Source organism: Drosophila hydei, unplaced genomic scaffold (assembly GCF_003285905.1).
Source record: "Drosophila hydei strain 15085-1641.00,03,60 unplaced genomic scaffold, DhydRS2 tig00008128-arrow-arrow-pilon, whole genome shotgun sequence".
In the NCBI taxonomy this organism is placed as follows: domain Eukaryota; kingdom Metazoa; phylum Arthropoda; class Insecta; order Diptera; family Drosophilidae; genus Drosophila; species Drosophila hydei.
The window spans coordinates 1,625,537-1,639,267 of NW_022045838.1; the positions used below are offsets into that span (position 1 = coordinate 1,625,537).

The window sequence follows — 13,731 nt, forward strand, 5'->3', positions numbered from 1 at the left end:
TGTTCACATTGCTGTTCTGGTTGATGATGATGGGTTTTTAATATGCATTTGGTGGCTGTTGCAACAAATTTACGGTTAGTTTAATAACAGAACGTGCAGCACAGCCCCAAATGGGGGCCATGCGAATCTCTCACTCGCCGCATATCTGACTAACGCTCTAACCACTTCTCCTACCTCTTTTCGTTGCAGCGGCTCATCCTGGCGCCGTTTGCTATAGCCATGCCCATTGCCAAATGTTTGATACTCGCACCCACTGTGATTTCCTCATACCGAATCTGTTTGGACGTTGCCAGTGCACGGCGCCAACACGCATGGTGGCTGGGCTGTGTGTGGCACCAGCAGCCGATGAGACAGCAACACCTGCAGAGGAGAAGCCCATTGAAAAGGCTTCCACAACGACGACAACAACAACTCCAGCGCCTACAACAACACGCACAACCTCAGCACCCACAACAACAACAACAACGACGACGACAACAACAACAACTCCAGCACCCACCACAACGAGAACAACTTCTGCGCCCATCTTGCAAGAGGATGAGATTCCCGCCAGCGTGGAGGAGCAAGCATTGGAAGAAGATGATATGGAAGCTATAAAGCTGCGGCCACAAATCATCGATGTGGACAATGGCGAGAAATTCGATCCTGTGGATCATGCGCATGAGGAAACCGAGTTGACTCTAGAGGAGAATCAAGCGAAGCCGGAAGCTGAGCAAGCACAACCAGAGGAACAGCAAAAGGAAACTGAGTTGGAAGCCGACCACATTCCGGCCATCCTTGAGCCAGAGCAGCCTGAAACAGTTGACGAGGCAGCAGCTGAGCAGGAACAACACCCCGTCGAGGAACAGCAGCCAACAACTGGAGCTCAGCAGCTGTTGACACCAGCCGATGTGGCTACCGAAGCCATGGAAGCTGTGGAACACGAGACTGAAGCAGTACCCGCCTACGACTATCCTTACAAGATTGATGAGGAGTACGCTGAGGAGCATGAGATCAAGCCTGAGGCCGAGCCAGAGCCAGAGCAGGAGACAGTGCCTGAGTCAGAGCCGGAACTAGAGGTAAAACCAGAATTAGACACAGAGTCAGAGACAGTGCCAGAGCCGCAGATTGAGGAGGAGGCGGCACCAGCACCTGCAACGATCAATGAGCCAATTGCTGAAGAGGAGCTTGAGGCATCTGGCGCACAAGAAATTGCGCCAGCAACAGCAGACGATACCATGAAATTTGATTATGAAACCGAAGAGCAACAACAAAAACAACAAACGCCTCAACAGCAAGAACAACAGCAGCACGATGAGGTGGCATCTACGATAGGCACGGCGCCCATTGAGAAGGAGGAGGAGATCAGCAGCGAGACTGATGTGGCGGCAGCCACAGAGCATTATCAGCAGCTGCAGCTGGAGGATGAGAAGGAGCTGACGACTAGCGATGCTGATGATGATTTGATACCCGTGCATGGCGAAGAGGTGGCGGAAAATGAAAGTGCAACCAATGTGCCACCAAGGCTGCCAGAGATAGAGCCTCTGAACGTTGAGCAGGAGGAGGTGGAGCAATCGGGCGATCATGAGATGGAGACGGAGCTGGCGCCTCAGGCAGAGGCGGAGATAGAGGCTGAAGCACAGGAGGAAACCAAGGCAGAGGCAGAGACGGAGACACGGCCACAACAAGCTGACGTCACAGCAGTCAATGATGATGAAGAAGTGCAGCCAGCCAAGCAGGCAGAAGAGGAAGAACAGCAACACGACGAACTGCAGATCGCAACAGAAGCAACCGAAATTGAGGAGCCAGCGAAACTGATGGACAGCGAAAGCCCAGCAGCCACAATTGGCAATGAAGCAACGCCAGAGTCAGAGCCAGAATTGGAAAAGGAAAATCAAGTGGTAGAGGAGACAGAGAAACCTGACCAAGCTGCTGAAGCCGCAGAAGTCGAGGTGGCAACAGAAGCCGCGGTAGAGCTTGAGAATGCAACTGAAATCGAGACAGAAACAGAAACAGAAACAGAAGCAGATGCGGAAGAGGAGAAGGAGAAGGAGACGGTGGCAGAGCTGGAGCTGAAGCTGGAGACTACAACCGATCAGGCAGAACAAAGCGCCGACATTAAGCCGACAAGTGGCGAAGATGATTTAAATGAAGCCAATCAATTAAATCAAGAGCAAATCGCGGAGCAAAAACCAGACGAAGCCGAAGCTGAATCAACAACTGAGCAGCAAGTGAACGAAGAGCCGGCGGTGCAGAATGTGGAACATGAGATAGAGACAGAAAGCCAGACGGAGCTGGCAATGGAGATGGAGCCAGCTGCTGAGGTGGAGGCAATCAGCGAAGCGCAACACGAAGAATCGACTTACCCAACAAATGATGATGAATTGGCGCCAGAGCAAACCACAGAGCAGGTGGCCACAGCACAAGACGAAGAGCTGGCACATGATGAGCAGGAGCTGGAGGAGACGGCGGCAACAACAACTGAACCAGAAATTTTGCAGCAGCCAACAGCAACAGAAGCAGCAGCAGCAGCAGCAGAGGCTGAGCTAAATGCAAATGCAATTAAGACGCCCGAAGTGTCGGAAACAATTGCAGAGCCAGAGCCAGAGCCAGAGTCAGAGCCAGAGCCAGAGCCAGAGCCCGAGGCAGTGCAGGCAGAGCAGTTAGACAACATTGCTAATGATGAGGTGTCGCATGTGGATGAAGTCGAGGAGCTGGAGTCGCAGCATGCAGATGATGTTGAAGGTGTGGTAGACGCTGCCACTGAAATACCGACAGAGGCATTGCCAATTAAGCACGATGAGCTGCAGGAAACCGGCGACGCTTTGAAGGAAACCGAACTCAATATCAAGACGGAAACTGTCACCGAACGCAGTGAAAGTGGAGAGCTAGCTGAAACGGAAATGGACAAAAATGAAAATGATAATATCATACAAGGAGCGGAGCCAAATGTGGACCAGCAGCCAATCAAGGCCACGTCAGCTGAGGCGGAGTCTGCAACTGAGCAACAGATCAAGCTAGACGAAGCGGAGCTGCAGCAGCCAGAGGCTACCATTGACGAGACTAGCATGGAGCAGACGAAGGAAGAGTTGGAGAGTGTCCAAGCAGAGACAGTGACCGAAGCAGCCGCTGAAACGGAGCCGGCAGCCACACAGCTGCCTGAGCTGGTCGCTGAGGTACCAATTGTCAGCGAGGAACAGACCGCAGATGACTTCAAGGAAAGCGAAAGCGTTGCGGGCATACTTAACGACCTGATGCTAGAGGGCGATAGCACAGTGCCTCCAGTGCCGTTCGGAGAACAGCCAGCGCAAACCATGCCTATGCCAGCAGGCGAGAAGCCAGAGAACATGGACGAGGATCAGGATCAGCAGCAGCAGCACCTGGAGGAGACAGAAGTGCCAGCCATACCCGATTTGCTAGCAGAGGCCGATGAACTGCACGAGCAGCAGGAGCAGCCCGAAGACATGGAATCAGAAGCAGTGCCTGTTACTGAAACAGCCAGCAATGAGCTGGAGGACAAGCTAATTACCTTCTATCCCGAGGTGCCAGTGGAGCAGGAGGGTCAGACAGCAGTGACAGCTGAGGTGCAGCCAGAGTCAACCACATTCGAGACGGAAACTGAAGCAGAGCCAGAACGCACATTGTCACCCGAAGAGCTGCCCTTCGACCTGAGCGACAACTCTGGTCCGATCAGGCTGCAGGAACTCGAGTCGGACAGTCTGATTGTGGAGTCCACCACGCTGGACACACAGCTCGATCAGAACAATCACATTGAGGAGGTGAATGCGCCCGTCAGTCAAACCGACGAGGAAGCCACGCCCAACCCGGCAGACATTGTTGAGATCACCACACAAACAATGCTCGGCTTGGCTAGTCGTGTCACGCTCATGGAACCCGCGGCTCCAGTGGTGACTACCCTGAAACCTCTGATGACATCAGAGGAGGCCACACCCCTGCCAGCTGTCAGCTACCCATCTGAGATTCCAATTGTTTCCCTATTGAGCGGTAAGCCGGGCACGGAACTGCGCAAACGCGTCGACCTGGGTCTGGAAGCCATCTCTCTAGGTCTGCCCTGTGCCAACGATCGTCAATGCCAGCTGGCTGATCCTCACACAGTGTGCAATGCACGTGGCGTTTGCGACTGCGCAGCAGCCAGTGGGGCACAGCAGGGACAATGCAGTGCTGAGCGTACAGGATGCAGTCCTGGCACCTTCCAGGTAAGCTAAATTTATCGTGTACCTATGATTACAAGCCTGGTATTGTAGTGTACCATAACAGCTATATCAATGAGAGTAGAACATTAATGAGAGTGATTACTGATTATTGAGTTTCGTTACTACTATTATGTACCTTTGGATTTTACAATGTACCTTAACATACATAAAATGTACCATAGAATTTCCTACTTTATGTGCCAAATTCGCATCAATCAACTCTATCCATGACCCTCAAACTATAAGTAACATGTACCTTTGGCTATTACAATGTACCTTAACATACATAAAATGTACCATAGCACTTCCCCTTTTTATGTACCATGAAAATAAAATGTACACCAATCAACTCTTTTCATGTACCTACAACTACAAGTAACATGTACCTTTAGTTTTTACAATGTACCTTAACATACATAAAATGTACCATAACATTTCCTATTTTATGTACCAAACTCACATCAATCAACATTTTTCTTGACCCTTAAACTATAAGTAACATGTTCCTTTGGCTGTCACAATGTAGGTACATGATAAGGTTATCATACATAAAATGTACCATAACAATTCTTATTTTTATGTATCATGAAAGTACAATATACATCCATAAAGTGTTGTCATGTACCTACAACTACAAGTAACATGTACCTTTTAATTTAAAATGTACCATAGTAGAATCATCGTAATTTCTTTGCTCTTTTACAGTGCCGCTCGAGTGGCGTTTGCATTTCCTGGTTCTTCGTATGCGATGGACGTGCCGATTGCAACGATGATTCCGACGAGGAGTGCACCCACAATGCCCGCCTCAATCAAACCTGTCCAGCGGAGGCGTTCCGTTGTGAGCGCAGCGGCCGTTGCATCTCCCGTGCGGCGCTCTGCGATGGACGCAAACAGTGTCCGCATGGCGAGGATGAGCTAGGCTGCGATGGCCAGCTGAAGGGCGGCAATAGCTGTCCGGCGCACACTTTCCGCTGCAAGAGTGGCGAATGCCTGCCCGAGTACGAGTACTGCAATGCGATCGTCTCCTGCAAGGATGGCAGCGATGAGCCGCCACATCTGTGCGGCTCCCGTGCCATGCCCAATCTATTCATGCGCCTCATCGAAGCGGGCGGCCTGCTAGCCAGCCGCAGAGAACCGGATGCCTATTGTCCGCATCGTTGCAGCAATGGACTCTGCCGCTCCACAGCAATCGTATGCTCCGGACGCGATGGCTGCGGCGATGGTACCGATGAGCAAACCTGCGCCGTCTGCCGTGAGTTCAAGCACAGCCAAACCCAATCCTTTCGCCCCTAACTAATATCACTTCTATTCGCCTTTCAGGTTGCCCGGCTCCAACTGCTGCCAGTCTGCCAACCTATTTGGCCAGACATCGCCCCATGCCGCTGTGGTAGACTAGAAGGAAGCAAGCAACAACGATCTGCATTTCGATCGACACAACTATTTCGTGCACTTTTCCCACGCTGTCAATTTGCCAATTTATGTGAACCAATTTGGATATATTTGGAATTTTTGAGTTAGAATTTAAGTCGATTTAACGCTATTTATTTATTTATTTATTATTTGTTTGCGACTGCGCCTGCCACGCCCAATTGCCACCTTGCTAGCAAGGGATGGCCCGCATCCTTTGACCCAGCGATGTTGACAATTGTGCGCCCTATGCGCAATCTAACACCAGACACCACACACCACACACACTATCCACACTTCATCCAGACATTCATCTATTCCCATTAATCACGAAAACTTTATTTATTCTACTCATGTGCCCATTGAACTATTTATTTATTCTCACTCTTCACTTAAATTCCTAAAAAAACAAAACAAACAAAAAGCAAGAAAAAAAACAAAAACTTCATTCGCTTAGCTTAGTTTTATAAAATTATCTAATTTATTTAAATTATGGCCAGGCAAAACACATAACAACAACAACAACGACAACGAATGATGCATTTTTATTATAAATTAATTTGTTTGTAAATAAGTTAACAAAGTGCTTGATGTACATCATAAATGACTATGATATCGAAAAACTTCTCTATTCACTATAGCGCTATAGACCCTATAGATACTATAGACTCTATATAGGCATGTCGAGTGGGAGTCGTAATGCTCGGCTGCCCGCATTACCATCAAGTCAAAGTGCAACACAAGACATCTAAAAACAATTAAGACAATACAAAATGCATGAATTAAATGATAATAAAAACAAAAAGAACTTATTTTTAAAATAAAAAATATCAAAAAATTATGTATTTTTGATTTCTAATTCGTTTTTTGTTTGAAGAAAATGGGCAACGAATGAATTGAATTACATTTAATTAATTCTACTTTTGCTTAAGATTTAAGTCTTTCTACTACTTTCTTCTACTCCTCCTTTCACTTTCCTTACTGCTAAGCCTCTTATGTTAGGTATTACTAGGTATTCTATCTTCCAATTCAAACCCTTTTCCTACTCCTAACCAGCTCTTGTTCTTATTCTTATTGTTACGCTAATTAATATTACTTTTTTTACTCTTATACCAAATTCTACTCCCTTTTTATTTATAATCAAAATCCTTGATATATTTATAGTTTTCCTCCTACATCTATCCCCTTTTCTATTTTTACTAAAACTACATATTCCTTCTTCTACAACTATTTCTATTTTTATCCCTACTCACATTCTAATTTCTACTCCAATTTATGCTCCTTTTCTTGCTCTTTCCCATATCTAGTCTTACTCCTGTGCTCACTTTTACTACTATTACATATGCCTCCGACTCAATTGCTACTACTTATTTTACTTCCTATGCTAATCCTCCCTATGCTAATCCTAGTGCTATTCGTTTTCTTACTCCTACTCCTATTTTTACTCCTACTTCCACTTCTCTTTCTACTCCCACCAATTCACTTTTTTATACTCCTCCATATACTATCTCTACGACTTCTACACCTACTAGTTCTGCGCTCATTACTCCTACCATTACCTATTACCTACAACTCCTACTCCTACTTACTACTCCTATTACAACACCTGCACGTCCCTCTCTGATCTCATCTGAGTTCCATTTGCCTAAAATTTCAAATTACACTTCAGCTACACTTAAAATAGTAGTTATATAATGTGAATTGTGAATGTAAACAGAAGTGAAACATAAATAAGCTTATTTATTGATTCTCAGCCTTAATTCAAATGGACAAGCAACCGCTGCTTGAATTGAATGAGGACGCCATTGGAGCGTCGGCTTATAAATCTATTGCATGCATGGCGATACTTTCCTGGTTTTGTCGTCAGATATTGTTTCAGCGCAAGCAGATCTACATTTTGATCACTTTCTTGGTTCCGATATTCTATCTTTTATGCTATTACCTGAGCGGACTTAATGCGTTTCGTTATAAATATTCGGAGGAAGGATACGAAATTGAAAGTGAATTGGAAACGCAAGGTATCAACGAATAGTCTTCTTCCCTCATAAAGTTATCCCATCCGAATTGTCGGATATCAGTTAATCCTTTCCTTTATTTGAAATATTCTTTGATTCGGCTATAGCCATCGTTTTCCCACCCATGAAACGTTATCCAATGATTGATTAGAATTGAGACTTCCTTTCCCTACCTCTAAATCTAAAAATATAATTGATAACATCCCAATTTCAATTCATCAGGTTATCTTGTATACTCTGACTACTGCAAGATCGTAAATATAAATCCATACAATCACGAGGTGATGATATTTTTCAACTCTACAAACTCTACAACTCTCAAACCCTGCGTGACATATCCCCCACTCACCCAGGTGCATTACGATGCCAGCGTTCAACGCTACGTTCTGAGCATTGACCCAATTGCGTTACCCAGCTACGAGGTGCAGAACGTAATCGGCTGCTGCTACAAGACCGTGCAATATATCAACGACGATGAGGTTAAATATACGGCATGCCAACCCTTCACTCTCAGAACTTATCTACCTAATACAACGGACAGCATTATAGTCACCTGCCAGACAGGCACCGAGTACATCTATCTCAATGGACATCCCACCATACCGGAGCGATCTGCCGTGCGACAGCGACTCGAGAATTGGGCGCACAAAGATCGAGGTAAGCGTGTGCCCAGCGTTCTGATGATAGGCATCGACAGCATCTCAAGAGTGAATCTCATCCGTGCAATGCCCAAGACAGCGCAGTATCTGTACGACAACGATTGGTTCGAGCTGGCGGGCTACAATAAGGTAAGCTCAGCAATTAATCCAGATCGAATCACAGCTGAAGTCTAACTCCATCACAGATCGATGACAACACATTCCCCAACATAATGGCACTGATGGTGGGCTACAATCTGTCGACTGCCATGAAGCACTGTAGTCCCTATACGATAAATGGCCTGGACAAGTGCGACTTCCTCTGGAAGCTATTCCAGCGGCATGGCTATGTGACGGCCTATGGCGAGGATGCGATTAAGATCAATACCTTCAACTTTATGAAGAAGGGCTTTCAGCAACCACCCGTGGACCACTATTTACGTCCGTATTTGTATGCGGCGGAGAAGCAACTTGGTGGAAATATAGTGAATTATCTGCCTCATTGCGTGGGCTTTGAGACGGAGGCAAAAACTGTTTATAACTATGCCCTGGAGTTTGCAAAGCGCTATCTTAATGATAGCTTCTTTGGCCTCTTCTGGACAAACACGCACAGCCACAGCGACATCTCACAGACCAGCTCCATGGATGAGTACTTGAGAGGATATCTTCAGCGGCTGGTGGCACAGGGCACCATGGAGAACAGTATCATCGTCTTCTTTAGTGATCATGGCTTACGCTTTGGACCAACTCGTGACACTTGGTCCGGATATTTCGAGGAGCGATTGCCATTCCTGTTCATCTGGCTACCGGAGTTTGTGAGAAAAGCACACCCAGAATTTGTGGAGGCACTGCGTCTCAATCGCAATCGCCTGACCACGCCCTACGATCTGCACTTGACACTGAAGCACGTACTCTCGCTGACGGGCCGGGTTGAGAGCCAGGAGGATCTGGGTGGTGCCAAGGATTGTCCGCAGTGCCAGAGCCTGTTGCTGCCCGTTTCGTTGAATCGCAGCTGCGCGGATGTTGCCATTGAGGATCACTGGTGCACGTGCAGAACGTTTAAGCATACAACGGGCAAAATTCTGCTCAAGCTAGCCTTTCACATAGTCGAACACATTAATTCAATGCTGAACAACTCTGAAAATGGCAGCTATTTGAAAGAATGTGTGCCGCTGAAACTACTAAAAATCAAAAAAGCTTACAAGGCAGATGCAAATGCATTCGATCCGAGTCATATACGAATTTATATGCTAACCATATCAACAACTCCAAATTATGCAATGTACGAGGCGACATTGCGCTACGACTGGCATCTGCCAAAGAACAAAAAAATAATCATAACTGGATCTGTGAGTCGCATTAATTCATACCATGGCAATATAAATTGCCTGGGCAGCGATCCCATGATCAAATTTTGTTATTGTCGCGAACAAAAAGTAGACGAAATGATATATGAAAAACCAGTAAATCAAACATAATTAATAAATATAACAGTTTTTTTTTATTTTGTAAGCTGCGCCAAACTGTATGCTATAAATTTGTCAAGGCGCTCAACAGAAAAGCTTTGTTGTTGTTGACATTTTCGGCAAGCACGTGCCTAGAATTTCACACACACACACAAAGAAAGCCTCTCACACTGAGAGGCGCATCCTAAGTAAATACTTGAAGAGCACGCAACAGGTAGTGTGCGCTGATTGGTTGAAGAGAGGCAGAGAGAGTCAGACGGCGTCGGCGCTGACTGCGCAGTCGCCGCAAACGAAGGCGACAAGCAAATAAACACTGCATGCTTTTAGGCGGCGCTCACAAATTGCAGCTAGCAGAGGCTCTCGCACTCTCTCTTTCTCTTTGCCTTGTCCCGCTGGCTGTGCGAATGTGTGAAAGCTCTCACACACTCACATTCACAAGCGAACGCCTCAGCCTCGCTGGCGCCAGCTTGCAAAAATATTTTGAATTTTGTTATTAACTGTTTGCAGGCCACTGCAGCAGGACATGCGAGCGTCGCATGCGTTTGTGTGTGTGTGTGTGTGTGTGCAGCGCAATTAAAATAATAAACTGTCACATTATATATTGCCACATATTGTTGCAATCAATAAAGAGCTGCGGAAAAGCTAATGAAAACACGTGAGTGCAAAAGTTAAATACAAATTGAATTGAGCAACAAGAAGAAAAACGAAAATGGTTGCGAAAAAGTTCTCTACACTTGTGTGTGTCTGAGTGGGCGGTGTATCTGTGTGTGTGTGTGTGTTCATATATGTGTGTGTGTATTCGAGTACGCGCAGCTTGTTAGTATCTATTGTGTCACAGCAATGTTTTGTAATTTTACGCTGACGCTGCAACTGAATGTATTTCAATAGCAGCTTGACACGCGTGTGTGTGTGAGTGTGTGAGCTTTACTACGTCACTACGTCCTCGACATACCTATACATATACACGAGCCATGTAGTACGTGTGCACGTAGCTAAGCTCCATTTAACAATCTGCATTTATGACTCATTTGCCGCCTGTTTCTTGACAAAACTGACAAGTGCAATATGGAATAAAGCATTCTGTGTGTATATATTTGTTTATATAGTATCTTCCACTAGCTCTAATTACAAAGTATATTTTATAGCTGATAATTAGTTCAAAAAGGGGGCTAACAATTTATAATTAAACTTTTAATTAGTTTTCAACAGAAAAAGTGCAACTGCAACTGTCAGGCGCAATATAGATACCATCTTCATGTGAACAGTGCAAATGTTTTCTAGGCATGCAAGCGACTGGAAAGTAAAGCACTTGTTAGCGTTAACTTATTTCATACAATAGTAATTAAGATAGGACATGATAATGCTGTAGAACTGTAAAATATTATTGAAAGTAGTTTTTTTTTAACATAAGCACCAATTGTGAAACTACCCATGGATCAACTTCTAAAGCTAGCTAAGGATTTTACTTTATATCTTATTCTTAATTAAAGAATATCTATCTCTGTATATGCCTCCCAACTTTTGGATCTACCCTAATATCTATATTTAAATCTTTCTCTAGTTTTTAGCCTTTATCTCTGGTTTCATCCCTGGATCTGCCCCATATATATACACATATTAATACACGGATTAAGCTTAAGATTTTTTTTTTAGTTTCTAGTTGAGCCACTGGATCTGTCCAGATCAGCCTCGGAGACTATCTATATATGTGACTTCTAGATCTATATTTAGATCAGCCAACATCTGCTTCCAGATAGATGTTAGGATCCATATATAGCTATCTATACCATTGGACTTATCAAAATATCTGGTTCAACCCTCGGATCTGCCTTTGGATAGATTTCCTAATCTATGCATGGATCTTCCTCGGAGTCCACCTCAAGATCAGTCTCTAGAAATGTCTATAGATCTCTCTCTCTCTCTCCATCTATCTCTCTCTACCTCTCTCTCTCTGTCCCCTTTCTCTCTTAGTCTCCCTCTGAATAGATTTGTTTCAATATACTTCTCAAAGCTTATCTTTTAGATCTCCATTTTAAGCTGACTGAACAATTTCACATTTTCAAGGTTTTCAACTTGAGTTAGCTTGGTTTTTCTTTCAAAATTCACTTTTGCAGGCTATTAAACTAAATTGAAATGCACACAATAATAAACAAAATACATCAAAATTGCTATCAGCAACGTATCAAATTACTCAAGTGACCAAACTTTTGTTGTACAGTGTATTACAGCACTGCTGACTAACTACAAATATTCGATGCTTTCGTGGGAATTTTTTATGCAAAGAAATATATATCTATATATACACACATACACATATCAATGTTGATATCTATGTACATAACTCAGCTGGAAGTCAATAATTATTTATTTTTTTTTTTCAATTACATTTTAATATCTCTTTCGATGGGCAAGCAGCAGAGACTATTGTGTCATAGACAATCGTGATGTTAAAACCAGCAATCCAGCATATTAGATAATCAATCATGAATGAAAAAAAAACACTATAAAGAGTGAGAGAGAGAGAGAGACAAAGAAATCCCCATTAAGAATACAAAAGTTCAAGGTAAATAAGCTACGAAATACACTGGGACTAACTACATTTTTGTTGATGAGGCACTAAAAATAGTGAAAAAACGCAGCAGAAACAAACTGAAATATTTAAAAAACGTGCAGTCTATTTTTGAAATATATAAAAATACAAAAAAAATTGCTATTGTCAGAACCAAAGGTATTTGCTCAAGTGAAAAAGCTCTGCAAAATTAGGTATAAACAAAAAAATGAAACTGAAATTTGAAGCCTGAAATAAACTTTGGTATGGAAAATGCAAATATTTGATGATGAATAACAAATAGTCGAAGTAGAAGAGCTTTGACCAAGCTGTTGAGCTTGCAATAATCTTGGGATAATCCAATGACATCGAAACATCTATTCAACATACGAATCGGAAGCCGCGGGCGTGGAACAGTAACTAAACAGAAATTCAATTGAAAGATAGTCAAGAGCCGAAGCAGCTCGTAAATTTCATGCTGCTGGCTAGACACGAGCTGCCATTCGCTTTCGTCAGCAGCGGCAACGGCAACGGCAGCGGCAGCGGCAGCGGCAGCTAAACATTTTGTTTGTATCTGTATCTGTATATTTTTTTGCTGTTTTCCGTTTATTTGTATATTGTTTCGGATCGGTCGAGGTGGACGCTACGCAGCGCAAAGAGACGCGCATTAAATTTCTGTTTTATGTCAATTTCAATTAAAATTTCAATTTTCGAAATTAGTTAAACGTAGTGCAGCACGTGAGTTGATGTTGACTATTTTAATTTCTATATATATATATATAGAATAAATACAAATATTTGTGCCAGTTCTCATTATGGTGTAAATTGCAAATAAGCTGTAAAAAATGTCATTGTTTATTTGACAAATTGGCTAATTTTTATGCAATGCAAATTGCAATTTGTTCTTGGCAGTGAATACGTGAGCGGACTGAGAGACTGTCCGACAGACAGTCAGACAGCCAGACACATAGTGCAGTGCAGTGCCCCATTCTAAACATAGACGACCTACAAAACAGCTGCAACATTTGCAAGCCAACAAAATTCAAAATATACTAAATAAATTATTTAAAAATAAATACTAATATATAAAATATAACAAATAATAAATAAATGAGCTTCAACCAAAGCAGAACGCCCATAAGTAAGTGCTGAGCTAAGCAGTAAAATTTGTTGATGATATAGGTTTGCTATTATAAACACATAACTATAGGCCAGCAGTCAGCAGAGTGATACACTCTCAATGGCTGGTGGAAAATGTTAATAAATCAAAGCTTCATATTAAATCTTTATCTCATTGAATATGATTTGCTCAAATCGTTGATACAAATATATCATTATAATTATAATTATTGATATAATTTTATTAAATTTTTAAATTCATATCTTAATTTTCAATACAAATTATTATTATATTATTAAAATTATATTTTATTAAATATAATTTTCATCATGGTTAAAATTCTA

General features: G+C 43.3%; 2 protein-coding genes across 2 annotated transcripts; both read left to right on the forward strand.

Moving 5' to 3' along the window:
• Nucleotides 1-584: 584 nt before the first annotated feature.
• On the forward strand, nt 585-5,584 carry LOC111601589 (titin-like). The gene is made up of 5 exons (XM_030225319.1): nt 585-935; nt 1,275-2,495; nt 2,667-4,196; nt 4,899-5,445; nt 5,514-5,584. The coding sequence occupies exons 1-5, from the start codon at nt 585-587 to the stop codon at nt 5,582-5,584; spliced, it is 3,720 nt and encodes a 1,239-aa protein (XP_030081179.1).
• A 1,718-nt stretch (nt 5,585-7,302) lies between these two features.
• LOC111601590 lies at nt 7,303-9,731 on the forward strand. The gene is made up of 4 exons (XM_023318245.2): nt 7,303-7,618; nt 7,838-7,896; nt 7,969-8,403; nt 8,460-9,731. The coding sequence occupies exons 1-4, from the start codon at nt 7,366-7,368 to the stop codon at nt 9,729-9,731; spliced, it is 2,019 nt and encodes a 672-aa protein (XP_023174013.2). The 5' UTR covers nt 7,303-7,365.
• The last annotated feature ends 4,000 nt before the right edge of the window (nt 9,732-13,731 follow it).